Source organism: Rhinolophus sinicus, linkage group LG02, assembly GCF_036562045.2.
Source record: "Rhinolophus sinicus isolate RSC01 linkage group LG02, ASM3656204v1, whole genome shotgun sequence".
NCBI classification, from domain to species: domain Eukaryota; kingdom Metazoa; phylum Chordata; class Mammalia; order Chiroptera; family Rhinolophidae; genus Rhinolophus; species Rhinolophus sinicus.
This window is the reverse complement of record NC_133752.1, coordinates 176148365-176175932: the sequence shown is the minus strand read 5'-3', so window position 1 is coordinate 176175932 and position 27568 is coordinate 176148365. Positions and strand designations below refer to the sequence as shown.

Sequence of the window (27568 nt, the reverse complement as noted above, 5' to 3'; positions counted from 1 at the left end):
AACTCTGTAACCATAAAACAGTAACTCCCTATGCCCCTTCTTTCTTCCCACAACCCCTGACAACCATCATTTTACTTTCTGTCACTATGAATTTGACTACTTTGTTTAAGAAAGATGTGAATAGTTTTAAAACTTTTTTTTTTGAAGGGGAACAGGACTTTATTGGGGAACAGTGTGTACTTCCGGGACTTTTTTCCAAGTCAAGTTGTTGTCCTTTCAGTCTTAGTTGTGGAGGACGCAGCTCAGCTCCAGGTACAGTTACCTTTGCTAGTTGCAGGGGGTTCAGCCCACCATTCCTTGCGGGAGTCGAACCGGCAACCTTGTGGTTGAGAGGTCGGGCTCCAACCAACTGAGCCATCTGGGAGCTCAGCGGCAGCACAGCTCAAGGTGCTGTGTTCAATCTTAGTTGCAGGGGGCGCTGCCCACCATCCCTTGCGGGACTCAAGGAATTGAACTGGCAACCTTGTGGTTGAGAGCCCACTGGCCCATGTGGGAATCGAACTGGTAGCCTCCGGAGTTAGGAGCACGGAGCTCTAACCGCCTGAGCCATCAGGCTGGCCCCTAAAAACTTTTAATATATATTGCAAACTTTTCCTCCAGATAAGTTATATTAATGCATACCAGAGTTGAGTATAACAATACTTGTTTCCTTGTTTCCTCATCTGTACAAGTTATTGTCTTTTTTTTTTCCATTTTGTTAATTGGATAGACAAAGAAATCCTTTTTTTTTTTACTATTGAATATATTTGATGCTTATGATCACAATAACTCTTATGGACTCATTATATTTCCATATTTCATTATAACTCTTATATTTCTCATTTTATTGATTAGAAAACTAAAGCCCAAAAAACAATTTGTCCAAGACCCCACAGCCAGTAAGTGATAGAGCTAGGATTTTAATCTAAGACCTTCACTTCAGAACCAGTTCTATACTATTTAGTCATATTGCCTCACTTTGATTTTCTTAATTTAGGCTGAAAGTCCAGAATTATAATGTTTTTGTTTGTAGAATCCTTAAAGAAAATAAAATTCAACCCTGTGGTTTTAGGTAAAGTAAGGGAAACCCAAAGGAGGCCCATAATGACATCTCAGACCATTCAAATCCTTCTATTAAAAAAAATTTCTGGCCTTTTTGAGCCATACTTTTGCTCAGGCTTGCTTCTACCCCTTTGGAGTATTCTTTCTATTTTAATAACGACGTTTTTTGAGCCACTCTGTTGCGCGGGCCTGCTCCTATCTCTTTAAAGTGTACTTTTGCTTCTAATAAACTGCTCTTTCACTACTGTAAAAAAACAAATTTTTTTCCCATGCCTGATCATGTATCATAAAAGACTGAGTGAATTGCCCCAAGTCACATGGAGGAGCCTAAATGAATTCAGATTCCCCAATTCCTGATCTGGTGCTTTTTCTGTTGTATTAGGTGACTGTACACTCTCAATTATTGCTTTCTTTACCTTGATCAAATGCTACTTTAATAAATAATAGTGATGATATTAATAATTAATATTAGCTAACTTTTATTGAGTGTTACTATTTGGCAGACATTGTCCTGAGCTTTGCATATGCATTATCTCATCAGATCCTCTCAGCACCTTAGCAAAGAATGTTTTATTCTCTATCTATAGTTGAGTGACTTGCCCAAGAACCAACTAATAAGTGGTTGAACCAGAATTTAAACCAGTTAGTCTGATTTCTGACTTTATGTCAGGAAAATTAAATAAAGAAAATCAAAATGCAGCCCGCACTTATTGTTGAAAACAGGTGGGGATTGTAGATTAAAAGTGTACATTAGGATGCAAGTAGAAGATAGGAGAAGTGGGAATAGAGAAAACCTGGCTATCTAGTACAGAAAGACTTCTGGAAATAACGCCAATTCATTCTTATTTACTGCACATATATTTATTGAATGTCTACTTTCCTCGACAGTGGAGATGCTTAGAGTGAAAGACACAGTAGAGATACTTAGATGAAAAGTCATGATTCCAGTCCTTACAAGTGTATTGTCTGGGAGGAACATAGGCAAAACATAGTGTAATGCACTATGATAAGTGCTATAGTGGATGCCCCCTCGAGGCTCAGTGGGAGAAAGAGGAAGCATCTACATCTATTTTGGAGAGTCAAGAAAGTCTTTGCAGTAGAAGTGACCTTTGAACTTGATCTGTACAAAGGCTCTGAGATGAAATGAGCTCATAGGAGAACTATGTCAATATCATTAGAACATTAACACTGATGAAGGTGGGAGGTAGGAAATGAGGCTGGAGAGGAATATGGGTGCCAAACTAAGAAGGTCCTTAAATTCCAGGTTAAGGAATTTAGATTTTATCCTGTAGATTGGACAGGAAACTATTATATATTTGATATGACATTTTGATTTTCCTGTGGGGGAAACAAGTTCTTATAATAGGTGGTATAAAATAATTAAAATGATAAAGTACCTAGTCTCAAAAAGTTTGAAAACTATTTTGGCAATAGACAAGCTAATTCTTCTATAGCATTTGAAAATCTTATACTAGTTTGGCCAAAACAAAACAAAACAAAACAAAACAAAACAAAACACAAAAACAAAAATTGATATATGCTGCCCTACTTAAACTTCTCAATAACCTCCATGCCTTTCACATAGTTCCTATGTGAAACACATAGTTCCTTCAGCCCTGAATGCCTGATTGCCTTACTGAAAATGTCTACTTAAACTCGGAAGCTATCTCCTCTGGAAACTCTATGTGTGCTCACTTTTTGGCCGGCATTGTGTCAAGCACTTTAAACACATCATCTTACCAGATTCCGATGGCAAATTAGATCAGTTTTTATTTCCAGTTGAGAAAACAAAAATTTAAGAAGGTTAAGTGACATGCCCAATGTCAGATAGTCAATAAGTAATGGAACCAGAGTGAACCCCGTCAGTCTGACTTTTGACTTTTGGTCAATAAGAGTAAAGTTAGATGAAAAAAATTCAGTTCCTCTTAGAGCTGAAAACTGATGGAGAGTGTAGATCACCTTCCTTGGGAGGAGTTCTTTCTCCCTGGTTTGGTTTCCTATATCGCTGTGGATATAGTCTAATAGAAATCTACCTATATTTGTCTAATTAGACTATGAATGACAAGACTTTGAATTACTTATTACTATGTTCATAATAGATGCTTAATAAATGTTTGTGAGGTGAATAAATGCATGTCTACTGCTGAAAAACCTCAGAATGTTGTAGAGTTAGGTCCATGCACTAATAATCTTTGTTTTCTGAACTTTTTTTCTGGAACAGTAGAGCTAAGGAAGAGAAAAAAATTCTGTCTTTTCACATCCAATTGCCTTTGAGGAGCTGGGAAGAGAGCAATTCACACTTGATTATCTTACATCAGATAAATTAGCAGCACCTGAATTGCTAGGAAGTCAGGAGCTAGAGCTCTCTTTAGAAGTCTTACTAGCCAGCTTTGTCTCAGTTCAGAGGCCATGCTTCCTTCCCTGCCAGTCTTGGCTCTCGGCCTCCTGTTAACTCTGGCCTTGGGCAAGACATTCCAATTTCAAGAACATGTCTTTCTCCAATTTCTGGGCTTAGACAAGATGCCTTCACCCCAGAAATTCCAACCTGTGCCTCATATCATGAAGAAAATTTTCCAGGATCGAGAGGCAGCAACCACCACTGGAGTCTTCCAAGACTTATGCTCCGTTAAGGAGCTGGGAGTCCGTGGGAACATACTTCGACTTCTCCCTGATCAAGGTAAGGCTATTGGAATGTTTCCTAGAGACAAATCTGGCATTGGATGGTATGGAGAAAGGAAAGAAGGGGCAGTAACTGTTACTGAGCGGTTCAAAGAAGTCCTTATGCTGGTATTTTATGTATTTTATCTCATTTAATCCCAACAACAATCCTGAGAGGAAGGCTCACACAGTAGATAACTTGTAACCTATTCAAGATCATACAGCTAGTGTGTGAACACAGTCAGGATGCAAAATAGGTTTTTTTCTGAACCAACAGCTTTGTGCTACAATGTCGGTGGGAGGAGTGAGGATGGAATTAGGGGTCAGTCTCCCACTCTCTAGCCCATAATTTGGGCATCCTGGTGCCTTTTGGTATGGCAAGCAGGGGATAAAAATTTTGTCCGAGTCTAGCCTCTCTTCTCCATACCTCCCCACTGCTTTTGTTGGATGGAAAAGGCTATTCTTGGTATACGAATACTTGGCAATAATATATGCCATTGTCATACTCTTTATATAAAGATCTGAGTGAATACTATTTAATAATTTGCCAAACTGACCACCCACCAAAATTACCCAGGTCACCTGGTAAAAGTTGATTCTTCAGACCTGTTCCTGCCTTTCACTCTACCACCAAATTCTTATTTAAAGTCAGAGATGGGTGTTGTAATCTGCATTTCTATGTAGCCTCCTAGGGGGTTCGGAGGCAGAATTGAGAGCCCTGATTGGTTAGTTTTATAGTAATTGGAAGTTAAGATTTAAATACTTATTTGTCCAAGAACCATTTATTTGGTACTTACTGTGTGCTGTGAACTGTGTATGGCCATGAGAATATAGAGATTAAAGAAAAAAATCTGCTCTTTAAGAGTTTATAGAAGGGAGATAGACCAACAGATGACTTCCATATATACATCGTACTAAGTATTATATTAGAGGCTCAGGGCCTTAGGAGTGGGGGTTCAGGGAAATTTTCTGGAGGAAGGTTAAGAGGTAAGGGGAGCTAGTTTAAAGGGTTTTCCATGGATAGAGTAGAAAACAGCTGAGGTTACTTCCCTTCCTCCCTAATGGAAAAACCTTTGATTTTTGTGATGATCATAATCCTAACAAATGATGAGGGTGGGGGGGGGTGAGAACATAATCTCACCTTCATCCCTCCCTAACCTTCCCCCTAGAGAAAAACCCTCATTAATAGTTGACGTATATTGTTCCAGACTTGTCTTCTTTGTGTACATATAAACTTGTAACATTTTTAAAAAAATGGGATCATACTATACATTCCTCTAGTATTACGAACATCTGTACAGTCAACACAAATAGCCAATGTATGCTCGTTGTAACAGTTACATGCTGTTCCATTGTATAGACATGCTATAATTTTTGTAACTGATGCTCTGTTGATGGGCATAGACATATAATAAATACTGCAGCTTCACATCCACTTTTTTTTATATGTGTGTGCATTTTTTCTATTACTTCCCTAGGATAAATTCTTAGAAGGGGATTATTGGATCAAAGAGTGGCACATTTATACTTTTGATATATAGCAAATATCCTCCAGCATTTATACCCCACCATGAGTGTATGAGAATTCTCATTTCCCCACAACTGACAGCAATATTTTTAAAAATAGAAACTTACTGACGTATAACACACATTCAGAAAAGTGCGTAAATCATATAGCACAGTGCAAGAAATTTTCACAGAATAACCAGCACCCAGATCAAGAAACAACATGACCAACACCCCAGAGAATTCTTCATGTCCCCTTCTGGTTAATCACTACTTTTTTAAAAGGGTAGCTTCCATCCTGACATCTAACATTACATATTAGTTTTGCCTGTTTTTGACCTTCATATAAGTGGAAATGTGGAATGTATCCTCTTTTGTGTCTGGCTTCTTTCACTCAGCATTACACATGTGAGATTTACCCATGTTTTGTGTGTTCGTAGTTCATTCTTATTGCTGCATAGTATTTCATTCTAGTATTATAGGTATGACAAAGTATTTACTTATCCATGTTACACTGGATACCTACTAAGTAACAACACTTATTAGGTTGGTGCAAAAGTAATTGCAGGGGCCGGCCCCTCAGGCGGTTAGAGCTCCATGCTCCTAACTCCGAAGGCTGCCGGTTCGATTCCCACATGAGCCAGTGGGCTCTCAACCCCAAGGTTGCCGGTTCAACTCCTCGAGTCCTGCAAGGGAGGGTGGGCTCCACCCCCTACAACTAAGATTGAACATGGCACCTTGAGCTGAGCTGCTGCTGAGCTCCCGGATGGCTCAGTTGGTTGGAATGCGTCCTCTCAACCACAAGGTTGCCGGTTTGACTCCCGCAAGGGATAGTGGGCTGTGCCCCCTGCAACAAGCAACAGCAACTTGACCTGGAGCTGAACAGCACCCTCCACAACTAAGATTGAAAGGACAACAAGTTGACTTGGAAAAAAAAAAGGCCTGGAAGTACACACTGTTCCCCAATAAAGTCCTATTCCCCTTCCCCAATAAAATCTTTAAAAAAAAAAAAAAAGAAAAAGAAAAAGTAATTGCAGTTTAAAAGCATAAAAAAAAGTTGCAAAAACTGCAGTTACTTTTGCACCAACCCAATAGTTTTTAATTTTTGTTAATCTGGTAGCAAAACATGATCTCATTGTTTCAATTTTAATTTTTTAATAAGGTAGAATGATGAATTCTCAAATGGATAATGAATCATTCATCTTTATTTTTCAAATAGTTGCCTATACATTATGACCCTTTTCCTCTTGAGGATTCTTCTTTTTCTTAATGACTTGTATGGCCTCTTATCATGGGAAAAGCTCTGTATAGTCATGGGTTTTAATTCATTATGCACATTACAAGTACTCTTGGTTATCCTTTGCACTTTTAGTTTTGTTAATGGTGTTCTTTTGAATGTAGAAGTTTTTCGTTTTCATGCTTTCAAATCTGTTCATATTTTCCATTCCAGCTTTTGAGTTTTGTTTTCATGCCTAAGGAATGTGCTTTAGAGGTGTGAGTAAAAAGGAAGACCAGTATATTAGAATTAGAGCTATAAATAGGAGAAATCAACCGTTCAAAGAGGTTGAGAAAGATAAGTACTGTGAAAACATCCCTGCATCTGACAACCTTTAAGAAAGATGTTTCCCTGGAGTAGAAAGGGTGAAAGAGTTGGGAAATAACAGAAGGGTATAAGGTAAGAAGTAGAGACAACAAATGTAGACTGATTTTTAAAAAACATGGTCAATGAAAAGAAAGGGAGAGATGATAGGGTAGGCTTGAAGAGAAACTAGGTAATTTTAAATGCTTTTTAATTTTGTTATTTTTTTAAATGAGACTTGAAAGTGAAGAGGCATTGTGGTGAGATGGTTAGAATGTTTGGGTTTCTGTTCTAATTTCTCCACAAACTGAATCACCTTAGAATATTCCTACTAAGGGTGGAGACACATTACCAAACAAAATGATGGTGTTAGGCCAAAGACGTTATTTGTGGAGAGGGAGAAATTGAGGATATATAAAAAAAAAAAGTAAAAGTATACTCTATTGGGTCTTTTCCCAGAGGAATAGGTGAGGTTTGAAAATCTGGGCAGCGAAGTTAGCTTTGAAAACAGGGAGAATAAATCTACAACTTCAAAAGATACAGAGAAGGGGGTGAAACTGAAGAATCACATTGCACCTCTCGATTCAGTGAGGTGGCAGACAGATCATCAGAAATGTAGCACTAGACATTGTTGACATTGACAACTGTGAGTTTTAGATAAGGAATTACCTAAGGTAAAAAATAAGGGATTTCTGGAGGACCAGTTTTGGCTGGACAGGAGTTTGTTTTTTATTAGTTTCACGTGTGCAAAACAACACAGTGATTAGACATTTATGTACCTCACAAAGTGATAACTCCAATAAGTCTATTACCCATCAGACTTTGAACATAGTTATTACAATGTTATTGACTATATTCCCTATGCTGTACTTTATATCCCCATGACTATTTTTAAAAAATTATAGTTACATTCAATATTATTTTATATTAATTTCAGGTATACAGTGTAGTGATTAGACATTTATGTAATTTATGAAGTGATCCCCGATAAGTCTAGTACCCATCTGACACTATACATAGTTTTTACAATATTATTGAGTGTATTTCCCATACTGTACTTTACATCCCTGTGACTATTTTGTAACTACAAATTGGTACTTCTTAAACCCTTCACCTTTCTCACACAGCCTCCCAATCTCCTTCCCATCTAGTAACCATCAGAGTTTGTTTTGAAGTCAGTCTAAGTAGTTGTATTTTGGCCAGCAACACCTGATAGCCTAGGATGTTCTTAAACATTTTTGTTCCATAGGTCCCTTTGGCAATTCTGTTGAAGCGATGGACTCCTTCACAGAATAATGGTTTATATGCCTTAAATAAAATATTTAGAATTTCAAAAGAAATTAATTAAACATTGAAATATATTTATAAAAATATTTTAAAAACAATTGTGTATATAGTAACATATATGATGCTTATTAATGTAACAAATAACAAGATCTAGGGAAGGGACTATAACTATCATAAATTCAAGTAGTATGAGCATAAGTGTTATTTATTTATTTTTAAAAAAATTTATTAGGGAAGGGGAACAGGACTTTATTGGGGAACAGTGTGTACTTCCAGGACTTTTTTCCAAGTCAATTTGTTGTCCTTTCAATCTTAGTTGTGGAGGGCGCAGCTCAGCTCCAGGTCCAGTTGCCGTTACTAGTTGCAGGGGTCACAGCCCTCCATCCCTCGCGGGACTCAGGAGTTGAACTGGCAACCTTGTGGTTGAGAGGATGCGCTCCAACCAACTGAGCCATCCTGGAGCTCAGCGGCAGCTCAGCTCAAGGTGCTGTGTTCAATCTTAGTTGCAGGGGGCGCTGCCCACCATCCCTTGTGGGAGTCAAGGAATCCAACCTGCAACCTTGTGGTTGAGAGCCCACTGGCCCATGTGGGAATCGAATTGGCAGCCTTCAGAGTTAGGAGCATGGAGCTTTAACCGCCTGAGCCACCGGGCCGGCCCCGATAAGTGTTTTAAGATATTTGCAACAACTTAATACATGAGCATACCTACAATTTTTACTGTTTACAGTGTCATGGCTCTGATAATATTGAGATTCATTACCTATATTCATAATTGAAAGAAATGTTAAATTTAATTTAGAGTTTAGAAAAAATAAAGATGTAATTATTTTTCCCATTCATGATCATGGGCCTTGTGAATTCTGTCCAGGACCCCTTGGGGATCTGTGGAGGTGAGGATAAGAATATCTGGCCTTGTGTTCGCTTTGGTAGTGTATATACTAAAAATTGGAAATATACACAGAAGATTAGCATGGCCGCTGTGCAAGGATGACATACAAATTTGTGAAGCATTTCATATTTGTAAGGGATTAAGAAACACAAAGTACCAATTATAAAATTAGTCAAGGGGATGTAAAGTACAGCATAGCGAATATAGTCAATAATATCGTAATAACTATGTATGATGTAAGATGGGTACTTATTGTGGTGGTCATTTCATAAGGTTTATAAATGTGTACTCACTATGTTGTACAACTGACTAATATAGTTTTGTATGTCAGCTATAATAAAAATCAATTTTTAAAAAGAACCTCTGGCTTTAAAGAAGTAAAATGAATCCTCTGAAATGGCAGGGTTTGAGTATAACTGATTATTTTCTGCCCTTATTTTGTATATGTGGGTATACAGATTACACGTGACATTTATATCATATAGATAAAAATGAAGTAAAATATATTTGTTTTTTATAAATAAATGTGATGCTTACTTCTCTGTTCCCATCTAGGTTTCTTTCTTTACTCCAACAATCTTCCCAAGGACTCCTCTTGCCTACAGAAGCTCCTCTACTTTAATCTGTCTGCAGTCAAAGATACGGAGCAGTTAACAATGGCCCTTCTGGGTCTGGACTTGGGGCCCAACACTTACTATAACCTGGGACCAGAACTGGAATTAGCTCTGTGCCTGGTTCAGGAGCCTCATGTGTGGAGCCGGTCTATCCCTAAACCAGGTAAAATGTTTGTATTGCAGTCAGTACCATGGCCTCAGGGTATTCTTTACTTCAACCTGCTGGATGTCGCTAAGGTTTGGAATAATAACCCCCAGAAGAACTTAGGTTTGTTCCTAGAGATACTGGTCAAAGGAGACAGAGACCCTGGGGTGAATTTTCAGCTTGAGGCCACCTGTGCCAGACTGAGCCGTCTTCATGCTTCCCTGCTGGTGGTAACCCTTAATCCAGAGCAGTGCCACTCTTCTTCCCGAAGAAGGAGGGCAGCCATCCCTGCCCCTAACGCTTCTTGCAAAAACCTCTGCCATCCTCACCAGCTATTCATCAACTTCCGGGACCTGGGTTGGCACAAGTGGATCATTGCCCCCAGAGGGTTCATGGCAAATTACTGCCACGGACATTGTCCTTTCTCAATGACCACCGCCCTCAATAGCTCCAATTATGCTTTCATGCAAGCACTGATGCATGTAGTTGACCCAACGATTCCCCAGGCTGTCTGCATTCCCACCAAACTGTCCCCCATTTCCATGCTCTATCAGGACAATGATGACAATGTCATTCTACGACATTATGAAGACATGGTAGTTGATGAATGTGGGTGTGGGTAAGCTGTCAGAAAAGGGAATCGGAGTGTTCTTAAGGTAAAGCTTTAAATAAAACTACCTATCTGGTTTATGACCTGTTGGATCTGGAATATCAATATATTTATATTTGTAATTTGTCTTCCTGGAAAATCCTTCATGATCGATGATGTCCCTAATTACACACATACACACACACACACACACACAACACACACACAAAACCTTAATGATCATAGAAATTATTTTTCATCTGACCAACATCTACATAGTTAATTTAATGGCTGTATTATATATGATTATTTAGACACATAATTTATGTAAGAAAATCATTGGCCATTGTATTGTTTGCACTTCGTGGTGGAGTAGTGTGCATATCTCCTTGGAAAAATTTCAGTCATGGAATTACAGTGTTAAAAGTATAAGCTCACTCTCCTATTTGTCTAGCTGGGACTTCAGTGTCTGGCAGTGGTGAATATAGGCAATTTGTAAGGAGAATGGAGAAGAGGCTACAGAGATTGTAGCAACTCTGAATACACATTCTTTTTTTTTTTTTTTTTTTAAAGATTTTTATTGGGGAAGGGGAACAGGACTTTATTAGGGAACAGTGTGTACTTCCAGGCCTTTTTTCCAAGTCAAGTTGTTGTCCTTTCAATCTCAGTTGTGGAGGGTGCTGTTCAGCTTCAAGTAGTTGTTCTTTCAGTCTTAGTTGTGGAGGGCACAGCTCAGCTCCAGGTCCAGTTGCCGTTGCTAGTTGCAGGGGGCACAGCCCACCATCCCTTGCGGGAGTCGAGGAATTAAACTGGCAACCTTATGGTTGAGAGCCCACTGGCCCATGTGGGAATCGAACCGGCAGCCTTCGGAGTTAGGAGCTTGGAGCTCTAACCGCCTGAGCCACCGGGCCGGCCCCCTGAATACACATTCTTGAACACAAAACTAATCTTTAAAAAGCGCTTGTCTTGTTAAATGCATCATTTTTTAGTGTTTTTTTCTTTTAGTTTACAAAATATCGCTTATTGAATATTAAAACATAGAAATATATAAAGCCGATCATGAAAGTTCTCACATAATCCCATTTCCTTACAAAGCCACTGATAACAATGTGGTGCTACTTCTCCATTATTGCAAGTGTGTATCAAAAGCCCAACGGATCATAATTCCTGATCACAATTCCTGCATTGCTAAGTTTACTTCTAAATTGAACTGAATTGTTACCGACAGATTTCCTTACTCTAACAAATCGATTTTAATTTGGGGTCTGTGTTTAATACATTCGTGGTATTTAATGGCAGGTGTGCCCACTCACAGGCCAGTTTGATTTGAAATTTCACCATCAATTCAATTCAACTGGACATTTTTTTTTTTATTAAAAAAAAATTTATTGGTGAATATTGGGGAACCGTGTGTTTTTCCAGAACCCATCAGCTCCATGTCAAGTCATTGTTTTCAACCTAGTTGTGGAGGGCACAGCTCACTGGCTCATGTGGGAAATGAACCAGCGACCTTGGTGTTATGAGCACTGCGCTCTAACCACTGAACAAACTGGCCACCCAACTGGACATTTATTGAATGCTTTGAAAGGTATTAAAGAAAGAAGGCACAGATTCTGCCTCAGGAGAGTTTGTTGCAAAATGACGCATCCCCAAATCAGGTCAGGCCTAAACTTGTTGCTTTTAAAATAAGAAGTGAGGCATAAATATCAGGACACTAAAGATTTTTTTCTCACCCCTTTATTTTCTACTCAAAACAGTATTAAGCACTGCAACTATTATCATAAAGGTTTCTGTGCTTTGCTTGTGAGTGGAATACTTGAAGCTCACGTCTAAGATCTGAATCTTGATTTTTGAGGAGCGTGTGACCAAAAAGAGGCATTTGCTTTAATAGGAAAGGGCAAAGATCTGTTGCTTTTGTTAGGTACAAGTCAGGAAATGTAGGAGACGGAGGAGGGGTGGGAGGAGGTCCATAGTGCCTACAGAAAAAGCTCATAGCTTTAACTGCCTCTAGCCACATACCTGTTTTTACAACAAGAGATGACAAGAGATAGTCTGGAGCAAGATAAGGATCTGAATCAACAGATGCCACCCAGCTTAGGAGGTCATACCTTCCTGTGAAAGAGACTGCACCACATTTTCCCCCACCAAATCAATATGTAACTCCCTCACCCCACCCAGATTTTTCACCTCGTCAGCAAGAAGAACGGAGACTCCCGAAACACTTTTATCACCTTTTTTTGGTGCAGAAATCATTGGCAGTGATTACATGCAACCATAAATACGTTTCCTAATTTTTTTTTTTTTTTTGTAAAGATTTTATTGGGGAATGGGAGCAGTATGTATTTCCAGGACTTCATTGGGGAACAGTGGTTTTCCCAGGCCTATGTGGGAATGGAACTGGCAACCCTGTTGCTCAGAGCTCACGCTCTAACCAACTGATCCGGCTGCCTCTTTTCCCTAATTTTAAGTGGTTTAAATGGGCAGATAGTCTTCTATCACCCTTTTGTGTGTGTTTAATTGTTTACTTAGCAAGTTTAAGTAGCAAGCTGGTACACTATTTTTGGACAAAAATTTATCACGAATTTTGCAACCATTACCTTTGCCATGTTGGAATAATGTAAAATTTATCTTTCTGAGTTAGAAAATAAAATTTAAAAACCAGTATCACTTACAATCAAAACCATCTTCGTGTCCTTTGAGTAAGTAATTGACTTTATAGACAAGATCCAAGAAACATTAACCACAAAAAAGAAATCAAATTGATTGTGAGGGGTGTAAATGTCTAATTATTATTTTGCTTTATATGCCTGAAACTAACAAAAATTTAAAAATCAAATTTATAAATTAAACTTCATTAAAATTGAGAACTGTTTTTCAAAAGACATCATTAAGGAAATGAAAAGCCAAGCCAGAGACTGAGAAACATACATATACAGATATCACCAAGGACTTGTATCCATAATATATAAAGATGTTTCATAATTCAGTAAGGAGACAACCTAATAAAAAATGGATAAAATACTCAGACTTCAGAAAAGAAGACATATAAATAATAAGCACATGAAAAGGTACTAAACATCATTAATAATCAGGAAATTGCCAATTAAAAATCACCATTAGGGGAGGCTGGATGGCTCAGTTGGTTAGAGCGTGAGCTCTTAACAACAAGGTTGCCGGTTCAATTCCTGCATGGGATGGTGGGCTGTGCCCCCTGCAATTAAGACTGAAAATGGCGACTGGACTTGGAGCTGAGCTGCGCCCTCCACAATTAGATTGAAGGACCTCGACTTGGAGCTGATGGGCCCTTAAACAATACCACACAACCACAAAAATGACTGCACCTAAAAAGGCTGACATTACCAAGTGTTGGTGAGGATGTTGAGTAACTGAAACTCATGTATTCCTGTGGAGACTGTAAACTGGTATAACAATTTGGCATTTTCTTTAAAGTTAAATATATACTTACGTGTTTGATCCAGCAATTCCATTTCCAGGTTCTTTACCCAAAAGAAGGAAAAAGAAGCATGTTTACAGAAAGAATTGTACACAAATTTTTATATCACCTTTATACATAACCTAAAATTGGAAATAACCCAGTGTCCATCAGTGGGTGAATCAATAAACAAAGTGTAGTATACTCATATAATGGATTCTACCCAGCAATAAAAAGAAATGACACTGATACATCTAAACACATAGATCAGTTTTACTGAGCAAAACCATTATATGATTCCATTTATCTGAATCTAATAGAACTGTGCAAACTATAGTGAAAGAAATATCGGCGATTGCCTGGGACTGGGAGTGGGAGGATTGACTGCAAACAGACAGAGAACTTTTTTGGGTGATGAGAATCTTAAATATCCTAATTGTGGAATGGTTACATAAATATATGTGTGCATTTTTTAAAACTCATAAATTTCCAGGAACAGGACACTGACCTGTCTTCGACCTCTTTTACGAATAATGAATGTCATGGCAGTCTATCTTATCTGATAGATCTGAGTTTTCTAAAACAAAACAGAAGATGGATCAAGCATTCAATAGGAATTCTACTAGAAACGAACTCAAATGATATACCACCTTAACTATTGCATATGTGCCTCCTATATGTCTCACTGTATTAGTTCCCTATAGCTGCCATAACAAATTACCACATACTTAGTTGTGTAAAACAGCATAAATTATTTTACAGATCTGGAGGTCAGAAGTATAAAATAGGGTCTCACTGGGCTAAAATCAAGATGTCATCAGGGCAGTATTCTTTTTCGAGGCTCCAGGGAAGAATCCATTTCCTTGCCTTTTCCAGTTTCTAGAGGCTGTACTCATTCCTTGAATCATGGCACCCTTCCAGCCAGTTACTACATTACTCAGACCTCCACTTTCATCTTTACATGTCCTCTGACTGACTGGCTCTTCTGCTTCCCTCTTATAAGGGTCCGTGTGATTAGATTGGGCCCACCCAGATGATCCAGGATCATCTCCCTACCTCAAGCTCTTTACCCTAATCACATCTTCAAAGTCACTTTTGTCTTTAGAAGGTTCCAGAGAATAGGAGGTGACCATCTTTGGGAGGGCCATTATTCTCCCCACCACTCATACCTAAATTTGAAGCTCTTGGCTTCTGAAGGAACATCTTCATTTATGGTGTGGCACTTCTGCTCCTTCTTCAAAACTTTCAACTGCCACTCCAAACAACTGCTTCATTTTGTGGGGTCTCCAGCTTGTCTTTCATTATTAAGGAAAGTCTTATATTTAAGGTTCAGATATTAGGTTCATAGGATTTGAGATTCGAAGTTTAGGCGCTCTAGATTTGAGATCCTGGAGGGAACTTTAGTGATATGGTCCAAACGAAAGGGCTTCTCACTATAGAAACTCTAAATTTTCTTATCTCTAGTGTTTTGGCTCTGTAGCCCTTGGTTATAATCATTTTTTCAAATCAGTTTCTTTACTGTAAATAATAGCTTGTTTTTAACCTGAATCATAGAAACCTCCTACCCCCTGCTTTAGGTAATTACCCTCAAGTTTGTGATTAATGTCTATTGACTATGGTCATTGTGGCACAGTGTTTTTTCGAGGCCTAGCTCCCAGGTGAACAATAACTGAATGACTGGTTAAACCAGAAGAAAGGCCAGGCTCCATGAAGCTGAACAATTTTTCATCAGCAGTCACCCTTCGTCAATGGCTTTGAATCCTGCTTCTTGGGCCAACACTTTTAACTCTATTAATTAAAATCTATCTCTCCTCATCTAGGAGCCCTTAGGATACAAGTGACTTCCAGTACATTCCGACCACAGAGGTCAGCATGGTCCTCCAGGCAGATCTCGAGACCCCTTCCCCTCATCTAAGATCAGATAGGATGGGAGTTCTATGAATCCCCAATAGGCAGGGACAGCGGCCACATTCAGCAGGAAGCAGATACAGGAGAGGAGATCTGTCCCTCAACTTCCCATAGAGACTTATGGGGATCACATCTCTCAAGGGGGACATAAGGCAGGCAGTTAGAGACAGGAATTGGGTCTCCGAGATGCCTGGATACATCACGTAACATTCCTGCATGTCCAACATAGTCTATGGAAAATTACCGCCCAAAAGACCTCCCCTCTCTGACCAAACTTGCCCTTGTTTACCATAGCCATTAGCCATTATCAATCATAGGTATCAACAAAGCAGCCCCACAATTAGAGAGGAGTAGGCCATTCTAGAAGAGAAGGAAATAAGAACTCCTAAGTCCTCGCCAGTCAGGGCCTTTTGAGCCTTGCTTTTGCTCGGGGGCCCGCTGCAAACCCTTGGAGTGTACTTTTTCTTCTAATAATGAGCCCTTGAACCTTTGAGCCTTTTGAGCCACTGTTTTGTGTTCGGCCCGCTCCTAACTCTTTGGAGTGTACTTTCACTTCTAATAAACTGCTCTTTCACCACTATATTTCTGTGTCTCGTTTAATTTTTTACTTGTGATGCCAAGAAGCTAGACACCGCACCAAAAAGGGTCTTGAGAGTGACCTCCATTCTGAGAATGTGTATTGAAACTCAGAGGAGCGAGAGCCAGCATAAAAGAGCATAAATGGACTTGGCCATACACAGCCTTAGCTTCAAGAAGGAAGAGAGATGACCTAATTACCTGACTCAGAAGCCAAAGTCCTTCTGATTTTGCATCTATCAGTGCCCCTCCCTTTTCCAACAGGATTAGGGCCAAAGAGCAAAATAAGAGGAAGTTAGAAATAAGGGAATTGCCAAAGGGCAAGTCCACAGTGTCTTCCCCAGGTAACATTGGAAAGCTTCAAGTTACAGAACCAGGTCAATTCTCCCTTCTCTGTTCTGCCTCTGTTCTCGCCAAAAGAATGATGGAAAGGGAAATGTTCCTAAATTCAGATGTTATCGGGAAAGAATTTTGTAATTTGGATATCCCCAGTGATTTACTCGATAGGATTAATTATTTTCATCATAAGCCTTCTTATCAACCCACGGATATAAAATCCCACTCTAACTTCCCTCTTAATCTGCTACCTGTTTTTACTGTCTAGAAACCTAGTAACTGCCTGAGACTCAGGAATGAGTCATCCTCTGCCCAAGCCTGTGGCAGTGGTCACACCTCAAGAAACAATGTTCAGACATGTAGCTGGCAGGAGCAATCGCACCATATATAGCTGCAGGGGGAAAAGTCCAGTGACACAGCGCCATGGCTTCAGACCAAGGTAAAATGGATGAGGGGCCTAATAAGCTCCATATTCTTGAAAAGTGCAGAAACCCTGTGTGTGTGTGTGTGTGTGTGTGTGTGTGTGTGTGTGTGTGTGTCTCCTTGGGCATTTTCCAACTTTCCTATTTATTCATATATTAATTTTATTCTTAAATAAGATTTATTATTGTTATTACTAACTATTCATCCACAAATGATTTTGATCAAATGACACTAAATCGATGCTTGTTTCACCATAATAAAAAAATTACGTAAAATATACAACTGTTAAATAACGGTTTAAGATAGCAAGAGTAGTGATAGCACAAGGGCACGTTAATTATTTAAGGTTTAGTTTCTTAACTTTAAAGAATTCATGGGATAGGGGGAATACTTCAGGCTGTGGGAGAAAATAATTTTCAGATGAGGTGGGATTTGAGCTGGATTGACTCTTACCACTGGCAACAGGGTTGAGTTCTTTGTGTTCTATTTATTTTGAGTCCTTTTGGGAAGCTCTGCTTTTAGGAATATAAAGAATTTCAGGGGGAAATGTCTATTTTCAGATGTCTCCAGTTCAAAGCAATTTGTATGCCTCAGTAGCACATTCTGGACCCCACAACACCCATACAAACACACCACACACTCACACACACACACGGAGCCTTGGGCAGAGCACCTCCTGTTTTGGAGGAAGTGTCTCCCAGATATTGTGACTCTTCTTGGTTCAAAAATAACATCTCAGAGTTAAAGTTTGGCTGGGAGGGTGGACTGAATCTCCTGCCTACATCTCCACACAGCCACTTCACCTTCAGAGGTAAGAGTGACTTTTTTCCTCTCTCTCTGACCCACTGAGAAGGGATGTCATGGGGGGAAACCTCATGTTCTGTGTCTCAAACTTCATGGATCTCTGCTTTCTTGGAAAAGAGAGACTGGTGATGGTAACTGCCTTTTGATATGTGATCCCTTTCTCCTGCCTCCCCAGACAAACTTTGGCTTCCAAATAAGCAGAGGGTAAATCCTTAACATGAGTTCTTGTTGCCAATATAAATGCCTATATTCCCCCAAATAAAACAAATGAGTTGTCTTTCTGCTCTCCAAGTTTTAGAATTCTGCACCATGACTGTTCTGAATCCAGGCCAGGTCAATGCCCATTTCATCCCCAAAGCTCTGAGTCTTGAGAGGCACGGCCTCTAAAATCCAGTACTTTTACTTGAATCATCTTTATACTCTCTAATGGCTTCCCACTATACTTAGAATAAAACCCATGACTTAGAAGACCCTATATGGTCAGGCTCATTTCCTATCGTTTTATATCTTGATCATTCTGACCTAGCAAGCCTACTCCTTGCTCTTCCTTGAACATGTCAAGACCTCCCCACTTTTGCACTTGCTGTTCCCTTTTCTTGGAATGCCCTCCCTGATGTCCACGTGTCTTGCTTCACTTTACATTCAATTCTCTTCTTAAATATGCCTCTTCAAAAAGGCCCTCCATGACCAACCTCTGGCAAGGTACCCTTGTCGCACCATTACCTTTGATCTCTTTACGATACTTTCCATAACACTTGTCACTACTGAATTAATATATGTATTTGTTTACCTATCGTCTCTCTCCCTCTGTAAATGTAATGATAGGGATTTGTTTTGTTCCTTGTTCCTGTACTAAGAAGAGTGCCTAATATTTAGTAGGCTCTCAATTAACACCTGTTGAAAGGATATATAAGTAATCCCCTACATCCCATACAGACTGTAGTTTGCCAGGTTCCAGGGGTGACTTATCTGCTGGTCACTAGTACCCTTTTCTTGGCTGTTCTGGGTATTTTGTTCCTGTGTGATAGCAAATTGAAGGGTAGGGACCAACCAGGCTCTTGGCTATTCTAGGCATCTTTTGACTGAAGGAGGGATCAGGGTTACAGTAGTCCCCCCCTTACTCACAGTTTCACTTTCCATGGTTTCAGTTACCTGCAGTTTGCAGTTCAAATGCAGTTTGAAAATATTAAATGAAATCCAGAAATAAATAATTCATAAGTTTTAAATTGCATGCCATTCTGAGTCACATGATGAAATCTAATAAATCTACTGCCTTCCTGCTCTGTCCCACCCAGGACATGAATTGTCCCTTTGTCTGGTGTATCCACACTGTATACTCTCTCTGCTTGTTACTGTGTTTCCCCGAAAATAAGACCTAGCTGGACAATCAGCTCTAATGCGTCTTTTGGAGTAAAAATTAATATAAGACTCGGTCTTATTTTACTATAATATAAGACCGGGTCTTTAATATAATATTATAATATAATATAACATAGTATAATATAATACAATATACCTGGTCTTATTTTATTATAATATAAGACCCGGTCTTTAATATAACATAACATAACATAACATAACATAACATAACATAACATAACATAACATAACATAACATAACATAACATAACATAACATAAATAATATAATATCGGGTCTTATATTAATTTTTGCTCCAAAAGATGCATTAGAGCTGATTGTCCGGCTAAGTCTTATTTTCTGGGAAACAGGGTAGTCACTTAGCAGCTGTCTTGGTTATCAGATTGACTGTTATGGTATCATAGTGCTTGTGTTTGAGTAACCCTTATTTTACCTAATAATGGCCAAAGCTCAAGAGTAATGATGCTGGCTATTTGAATATGCCAAAGAGAAGCCATAATAAAGTGCTTCCTTTAAGTACAAAGGTGAGTACAGTACAATTAAGATGTTTTGAGAGAGAGAAAGACCACATTTACATATCTTTCATTATAGTATATTGTTATAGTTTTCTATTTTATTGTTAGTTATTGTTGTTAATGTCTTACTGTGCTTAATTTATAAATTAAACTTTACCATAGGTATCATGTATAGGAAAAAATACTAGCATATAGGGTATGGTATATCTGAGGTTTCAGGCATTCACTCGGGGTCCTGGAACTTCTCCCCCCAGATAAAGGGGGAATAATGTATCCATTCCCTGACACCTTGCATGTTGGGAACTCAGGTGACTGAATCATACCACATCAACTTTTAGTTCCCAGCTCCCAGTCCTGCTGCTGACCCTACTATTCTCTCCTTTTCCTAAGGGCAGTCATTGGTGCTTCTTTCTTTCCGTCCTTCCAGGTTAACATGATTCAAAGAGAGAATTTTGTCACCTTTGAGATCCTTTATGCAGCAGGATTTTGCTGTCAATGCCTTCAGTAACCACTGAGCTCCAACTGAAGTTTTGTTCTCTTTTTTGCTTGTTCAGTAATATCTTTCTATATGCTCTTTGCAAATGTTTTGGGGTTTTTTATTCATCACTTATGCAGATGTCTTTTCTCCTCATTCTGGAGTCTACTAAGCCAGAGATGTCCCAGCTTCTCTCCACACTACCAAATACTCTTTCTGTAAATTGTAATCTTAATCGAGATCATTGTAGCTTAAAACATGTAGCCTCAAGGAATAATACAGGTTCCTTATACATCTTGCTCAGTTCCCCCCAAAGTTACATTTTGCAAAATTACAGAGTAATATCACAACCAGGATATTAACATTGACACAATCCACGAATTTTACTCATATTTCCCCAGTTTCACTTGGGGAAGCTGTTGCATGTATCAATAGTTTGTTCCTTTTTATTGCTGAGTAGTATTCCACGATATAAATGTGCCACAAATTGTTTAACTATTCACTTATTGAAAGATGTCAAGCTGTTCCACATTTTAGATATTACAAACAAAGCTGATATGAACATTTGTATACAGGCTTTTGTGTGAACCTAAGTTTTCCTGTCTCTGAGATAAATATCCAGGAGTGCAACTTCTGGGCTGCATGGTAGCTGTAGTTTCTTTTTTTTTTTTTTTTACTTTTATTTATTTTAAGTGTGTTTTTCCAGGACCCATCAGCTCCGAGTCAAGTAGTTGTTTCGATCTAGTTGTGGAGGGCGCAGCTCACGCTGGCCCATGTGGGGATCGAACTGGTAGCTCTGGTGTGATGAGCATTGCCCTCTAACCAACTGAGTTAACCAGCCGCCCCAAAGTAGCTGCATTTTCAGTTGTTTGTTTCTTTTTTTCCCCTAAGAAATTGCCAGTTTCCCAGAGTGGCTGTACCAATTTACATTTCCAGTAGCAATGTATGAGAAATCCAGTTTCTCATATATATATAATGTACATATATACAGAGGGTGCCAAAAAAATGTGTACACATTTTAAGGAAGGAAAAAACTGTATTAAAATTGTAATACAATGAATGATGCTAGCATTCATTTCATTAACACCATCTTTTGAGCGAACACCATACTACACATTGCTATGTAATTCAATTCAACTTTGAAAAGTAACACATAGATAACATGTCTTAAAATGGTATGCATTCTTTTGGCACCCCCAGTATATATTCTGAAGTGGAGTAGTTGTATAATGAAGTTCATTCAGTCATTTATTCAATAAGTATCTATTCTTTTTTTTTTTTTTAAAGATTTTATTGGGGGAAGGGGAACAGGACTTTATTGGGGAACAGTGTGTACTTCCAGGACTTTTTTCCAAGTCAAGTTGTTTTCCTTTCAGTCTTAGTGTGGAGGGCGCAGCTCAGCTCCAGGTCCAGTTGCCGTTACTAGTTGCAGGGGGTGCAGCCCACCATCCCTTGCGGGAGTCAAACTGGCAACCTTGTGTTGAGAGGATGCGCTCCAACCAACTGAGCCATCTGGGAGTATGATAATTGCTATGATGAAAGAAGTACACGATGCCGTGGGGGCGCATAGAAATTATACCCAGGAGCCTTTCCATTTCGCTCATTCTTGTTGAAGCCTGAAGGATTACCTGGTTTAGGACTGGGCAAATGGATTTCAGTATGGTCCTTAAAAATCTTGCTTTTCTTGATACAATGACCTGATCTAATTCAATTAATCCAGAAGAAATTTTTTAAACTCCATTTTCTGATATGGTTTGCAGTTTGAAGAATAGAGCATTTTTTTCTCAGCAGCTCAATTTGTGTATGGGTATCATTTGACATACTTATCTCTTGGTTAACAGGTCCTTCAGCTGGCGATCCCACCTCCAGGTAAGAATAGTACTATCATATTGTGCATTTAATTAAACAAGAATAAATGAGTGTTTAAGAGCTGGAGGACTATAGCTTACCTTATTGTTCCTTTTCTTTTTTACTGTGCTCCCATTCTTTCTTTTTTTCTTTTCCAACTTCATTCTCTATGGTTATTGCTTTCTATGTCTTTTGGTTCCTGTTTAAATAAATTATCTTCCAGTTTTGTTCTGTTATTGTCTTACTATTGCTCTTCTCTCTTTAAATCACATATTTTTATAGCCATTAGTGAAAGGTCCAGGGAACTTATTTGTCACTTTGATTTTATCTTAATATTTTATATTATATGCCCAGTTCCCAAACATCATTATAACAGGGGGACTTTTGTCAAGGAATAGACTATCTCATGATGGGTGGAAAGCTTGATCTACGTAATAATACTTAAGGGGGAGTGGGAAATATTAGAATGTAATAAGCTTATGACTCAACCATTTTGGAAAGAAGAGTCATCAGTACAATCGTGAGTTTTCTGAGTCACAGCTTTGACACACGAAGAGTGTTAAATCTAAAGATACCATTGAGAGCAATTTGAATTTCTTTCTTATGAGATATTAGTATACAGAATTTAATGTGGAAGAATTCTGAAGCTAAATTACTCTATTCTTAGACTTGGCAATAGAATTTTGTTGACAATTCAAGGCTTCTACACCTGAGAAAATCTAGTTATGGTCCATTGAGTAATAGTGAAGATTAACAATTGGGACATGGCACCTCTATGTGTGAGATAGAAAGACTAGACTATAATGAGAAAAAGGACATATTGATACCTGAATTCAAGACTACCAAGCAATGGTACAGAGAGAGTGGTAACCAAATAACATGAGTTGGGAAAAATCTCTTCACTGTGTGGGTAACAGAAACTCTGATAATTCCAGTGGACCAGCCCAGATAAGTTTGAGACATAGAACAGAAACAAACAAAAAAAGTTTCCTGAGATGTCATGTTTTAGGCCTGCCTGATAGAAGAGGGGAGCATAAAGTTATTTCTAAGTTTTTCTCTAAAAATTGCATAACAACATGGGAGTGCTTTTTTATATTTCAGGAGAAGAATTGAACCATGGGAATTTGAAATGTTCTTCGACCCCAGAGATCTCCGTAAAGAGGCCTGTCTGCTCTATGAAATCAAGTGGGGTACAAGCCACAAGATCTGGAGAAACTCAAGCAAAAACACTACAAAGCATGTTGAACTCAATTTTATAGAAAAATTTACTTCAGAAAGACGTTTTTGCTCATCCATCAGCTGCTCCATCATCTGGTTCTTGTCCTGGAGTCCCTGTTGGGAATGCTCCAAGGCTATTAGAGAATTTTTGAGTCAACAACCTGGTGTGACTTTAGTTATTTATGCAGCACGACTTTATTGGCACATGGATCAACAAAACCGGCAAGGACTCAGGGACCTCATTAATTGTGGCGTGACTATCCAGATCATGAGACCCTCAGGTAAAACCAAAACCAAGAATCTTAAGTATTTATGAAAGACTGTGGTGGTGGTATGTTTCTGGGCCAGGAGATTGATTATCTCAGAGTGGATAAGATAAAGGACCAGGTCTGAAATTTATAGCAGGGAAAATATAAAAAATATGACTCCTTTTTTTGACTTTGCCACTATGGCTGCTCAGCCATCTTCAAATGATCTACTTTGTTTGTTTTAGGGATTCTGGGAAAGTCCAGCCCACCTCCAGCAGTAAATAAACCAAAGGGCTTTATATATGGTATATTTTTAAATTGGGCTTTCTTTAAGTAACTTTCTGTTGTATTTCTTGAATGAACCAGGAGTTTTGTTTCCTTAGAGCATGACCACTGCTGGAGGAATTTTGTCAACTACCCACCTGGGAAAGAAGCTCACTGGCCGAGATATCCCCCTCTGTTGATGAAGCTATATGCACTGGAACTCCACTGCATAATTTTAGTAAGTTATTTTAAGGGACAAAGATTCTGATGCAAAAAGACGCATACTTCTTCAAACTTCTTTCCTGATAATTTTGACATGTACTCTCCTCACCATTTGTCATTTATATTGAGGTTTAGTTATTTAACTACATCACTTATCTTAAGAAAATATAAGAACAAAGACAATCTCTTTGTGAAAAATAACTGAGAAAAGGGAAGAATAAACTAGTCTAAGATATATGTGGACACTATATTAATTAGATTTCATTGTTATTATTATAATAATACATACTGGCTCTATAGAATTGCAGATATTCTCCTTTCCCATATTGGTGTGTATCATTCTTTGAAGAAATGTAGTGTCCCATTTGTATTCTCTTAAGAGTAGTTCAATGGTCTTCCAACTGATGTTTTAAAATGTTTGTGGGGATAATAGTATTTAAAAAAATATTATCATAACTTTTTTATTCTAGAGTCTCCCTTCCTGTTTAATAATTTCAAGAAGAAGTCAGAAACAGCTTACATTGTTCAGACTTACTCTTCAAAATTGCCATTACCAAAGGATTCCACCCCATATCCTTTTATGTACGGGGTTGATACAACTTCCTGTGACTTGGAGATGAAGAGAATGATTCTTTGTGTATACTCTTTCAAGAACAAGCAATGATGATTCACTAAAGAGTGAGTGCCATTAGAATCTAGAAATTTGCATTTCCATACACAAACAATAAATAATCTAAAAATTAAATAAAGAAGACTGTCCCATTTACAACAGCATCAAAAACAATAAAATGCACAAGAATAAATTTAAACAAGGAGGTGGAAGAGCTGTACATTGAAAACTATAAGATGTTGATGAAAGAAATTGAAGAAGGCACAAATAAATGGAAGGGTATCCCATGCTCATGCATTAGAAGATTTAATATTGTCCATACTACCCAAAGCCATCTATAGATCTAATGCAATACCTTTCAAGATTCCAAAGGTATTTTTCACAAAGAACCCCCCCCCAACAATTCTAGAATTCATTTGGAACAAGAAAAGACCCCAAATAATGGAAGCAATCCTAAGGAAGAAGACCAAAGCTGGATGCATCACATTTCTGCATCTCAAACTATATTACAAACTATAGTAATCAAAACAGTATGGAATCAGCATAAAAACAGACAAGTGGGGCACCATAGAAAGCCCAGAAATAAATCCATTCATACATGGTCAACTAATATTTGACAAAGAAGCAAGAATAGTCAATGGGGAAAAGGTAGTCCCTTCAATAACGGTGATGGAAACCTGATACTCACATGAAAATGAATGAAATGGGACCCCTATTTTATACCACGCACAGTAATTAATTCAAAATGGTTTAAAGACTTAAATGTAAGACGTGAAAACTTAAAACTCCTAGATAAAAACATAAAGAAAAAGCTTTTTGGCTTTAGTCTTGGCAATAATTTTGTAAACATTACACCAAAAGTACAAGCAACAAAAACAAAAATAATCAAATGGGACTACATCAAATTAAAAAGCTTCTGCACAGCAAAAGAAACAATCAACAAAATGAAAAGGGAAACTATGGAATGGGAGAAAATATTTGTAAACCACCTGTGTAATAAGGGGCAAATATTCATAATACATAATGAACTCACACAACTCAATAGCAAAAAAAACCTACCAAATAATCGGATTTAAAAATGGGCAAAGGACCTGCATAGACATTTTTTCCAAAGAAGATTCAAATGGGCATATAGCTACAGGAAAATTTGGTCAACATCACTAATCATCAGAAAAATGCAAATCAAAACTGTAATGAGATAGTACCTCACAGTTATAATTTCTATCACCAAAAAGACAAGACATAAGTATTGCAAGGATGTGGAGAAAAGAGAACACTTGTATACAGTTGGTGGGAATGTAAATTGGTATAGTCACTATGGAATACAGTATGGAGGTTCCTCAAAAAATTAAAATAGAACTACCACATGATTTAGCAATTTTACTTCTGGATATATATCTGAAGAAAAGGAAATCACTATCTTGAAAAGATACCTTTTTATTTTTTCACATTTAAAAAAAAATTAATTTCAGGTGTACAAAGCAACATAATAGTTAGACATTTAAACCCCTCATAAAGTGATCACCCCAAGCTACTACCTCTCTCACATCTTATATAGCTGTTACAATACCATTGACTATCTTCCCGAAGTTGTACTCCACATCCTGTGACTATATATGCATATATATTTAGTTATAGTTGACATTCAATATTATTCTACAGCTTCAGGTGTATAGCACATTGGTCAGGCATCACACAGTCTATGAAAGTGATCTCCCTGATAAGTCCAGTGCCCATCTGGCACCTTACATGATCTTTATAACATTGTTGATTCTATTCCCCATACTGTATTAACTACCAATTTGTATTTCTTAATAACTTTAACTTTCTTACCCTGCTCCCAGCCCCATTCCCACATATCACCCTGATAAATCTAGTACCTATCTGGCACCATACCTAGTTATTACAATATTATTGACTATATTCCTTATACTATTCCCTATATCCCCAAGACCACTGTTTGAAGAGATATCTTCACTCCTGTGTTCATTACAGTATTTATAATAGTTAAGACATGAAAACAACATAAATTTCCATCAATGGGTGAATGGGTAAAGAAGATGTGGTATATAGAGCCACAAAATGGAATGTTATATAGCCAAAAAAAGGAAATCGTGCCATTTGCAAAAACATGGATGCACCTTGAGGACATTATGCTATTTGAAATAAGTCAGACAGAGAGAGAGAGAGAAATACTGTATGATCTCACTTTTATGTGGAAAAAACCCAACTCAGAAATAGAAGATTAATGGTTGCCAGAGGCAGGGGTGAAGGTAGTCAAAGTACACAAATTTTCAGTTTTACGATGAATAAGTTTTGGGGATGTATTGTATAGCATGGTGATTATAGTTGATAATACTGTATTGTATACTTGCAATTTGCTAAGAGAGTAGATCTTAAATGTTCTTACCAAAAAAAATAAATTGTAAGTATATGAGGTGATGACTGTGTTAACTCACCTTATCATTTTGATATATATATATATATCTATATATCTATATATCTATATAGATATATAGATATATCAAATCATTATGTTGTACACCATAAACTTACACAATGTTATATGTCAATCATATCTCAATAAAGCTGGGAGAGAAATTAAAACAAATGAATCTAGAAATTTTTACAAACAACATCATGGATTGTGTTATCTACTGCTGTTTCACAAATTACCTCCAATATTCTGTGGCTTCAAAACAACAATAAATATTTCTTATGTCACAGTTTTTCTGGGTCAGGAATTCAGGAGCATTTAGTGTATTTGTGGTTCAGGACCTCTCATGAAGTTACAGTCCAACAGTTAGCCAGGGCTGCAGTCATCTCAAGGTTTGACTGATGCTAGAGAATGTACTTCCCAGGTGACACACTCAGATGGCTGGCAAATGGATGCTAGTGGGTGGTGAAAAGTCTCAGTTTCTTGCCATGTAGTCCTCTCCACAGGGCTGCTTAAATGTCTTCATGACGTTGCAACAAGCTTCTACAGAGTAAGTGATCTTA

General features: G+C 38.1%; 2 protein-coding genes and 1 non-coding gene across 3 annotated transcripts; all 3 read left to right on the top strand.

The window, feature by feature from the left end:
* Window positions 1-3450: 3450 nt before the first annotated feature.
* On the top strand, window positions 3451-10342 carry GDF3 (growth differentiation factor 3). Its single transcript, XM_019713489.2, has 2 exons — window positions 3451-3718; window positions 9516-10342. The coding sequence occupies exons 1-2, from the start codon at window positions 3451-3453 to the stop codon at window positions 10340-10342; spliced, it is 1095 nt and encodes a 364-aa protein (XP_019569048.2).
* On the top strand, window positions 8990-9093 carry LOC141570229 (U6 spliceosomal RNA). Its single transcript, XR_012494240.1, has one exon. It is a non-coding gene; the product is annotated as a U6 spliceosomal RNA (small nuclear RNA).
* An 11410-nt stretch (window positions 10343-21752) lies between the features above and the next one.
* APOBEC1 (apolipoprotein B mRNA editing enzyme catalytic subunit 1) lies at window positions 21753-25115 on the top strand. The gene is made up of 4 exons (XM_019713467.2): window positions 21753-22027; window positions 23108-23505; window positions 23856-23974; window positions 24429-25115. The coding sequence occupies exons 2-4, from the start codon at window positions 23136-23138 to the stop codon at window positions 24576-24578; spliced, it is 639 nt and encodes a 212-aa protein (XP_019569026.2). The 5' UTR covers window positions 21753-22027; window positions 23108-23135; the 3' UTR covers window positions 24579-25115.
* The last annotated feature ends 2453 nt before the right edge of the window (window positions 25116-27568 follow it).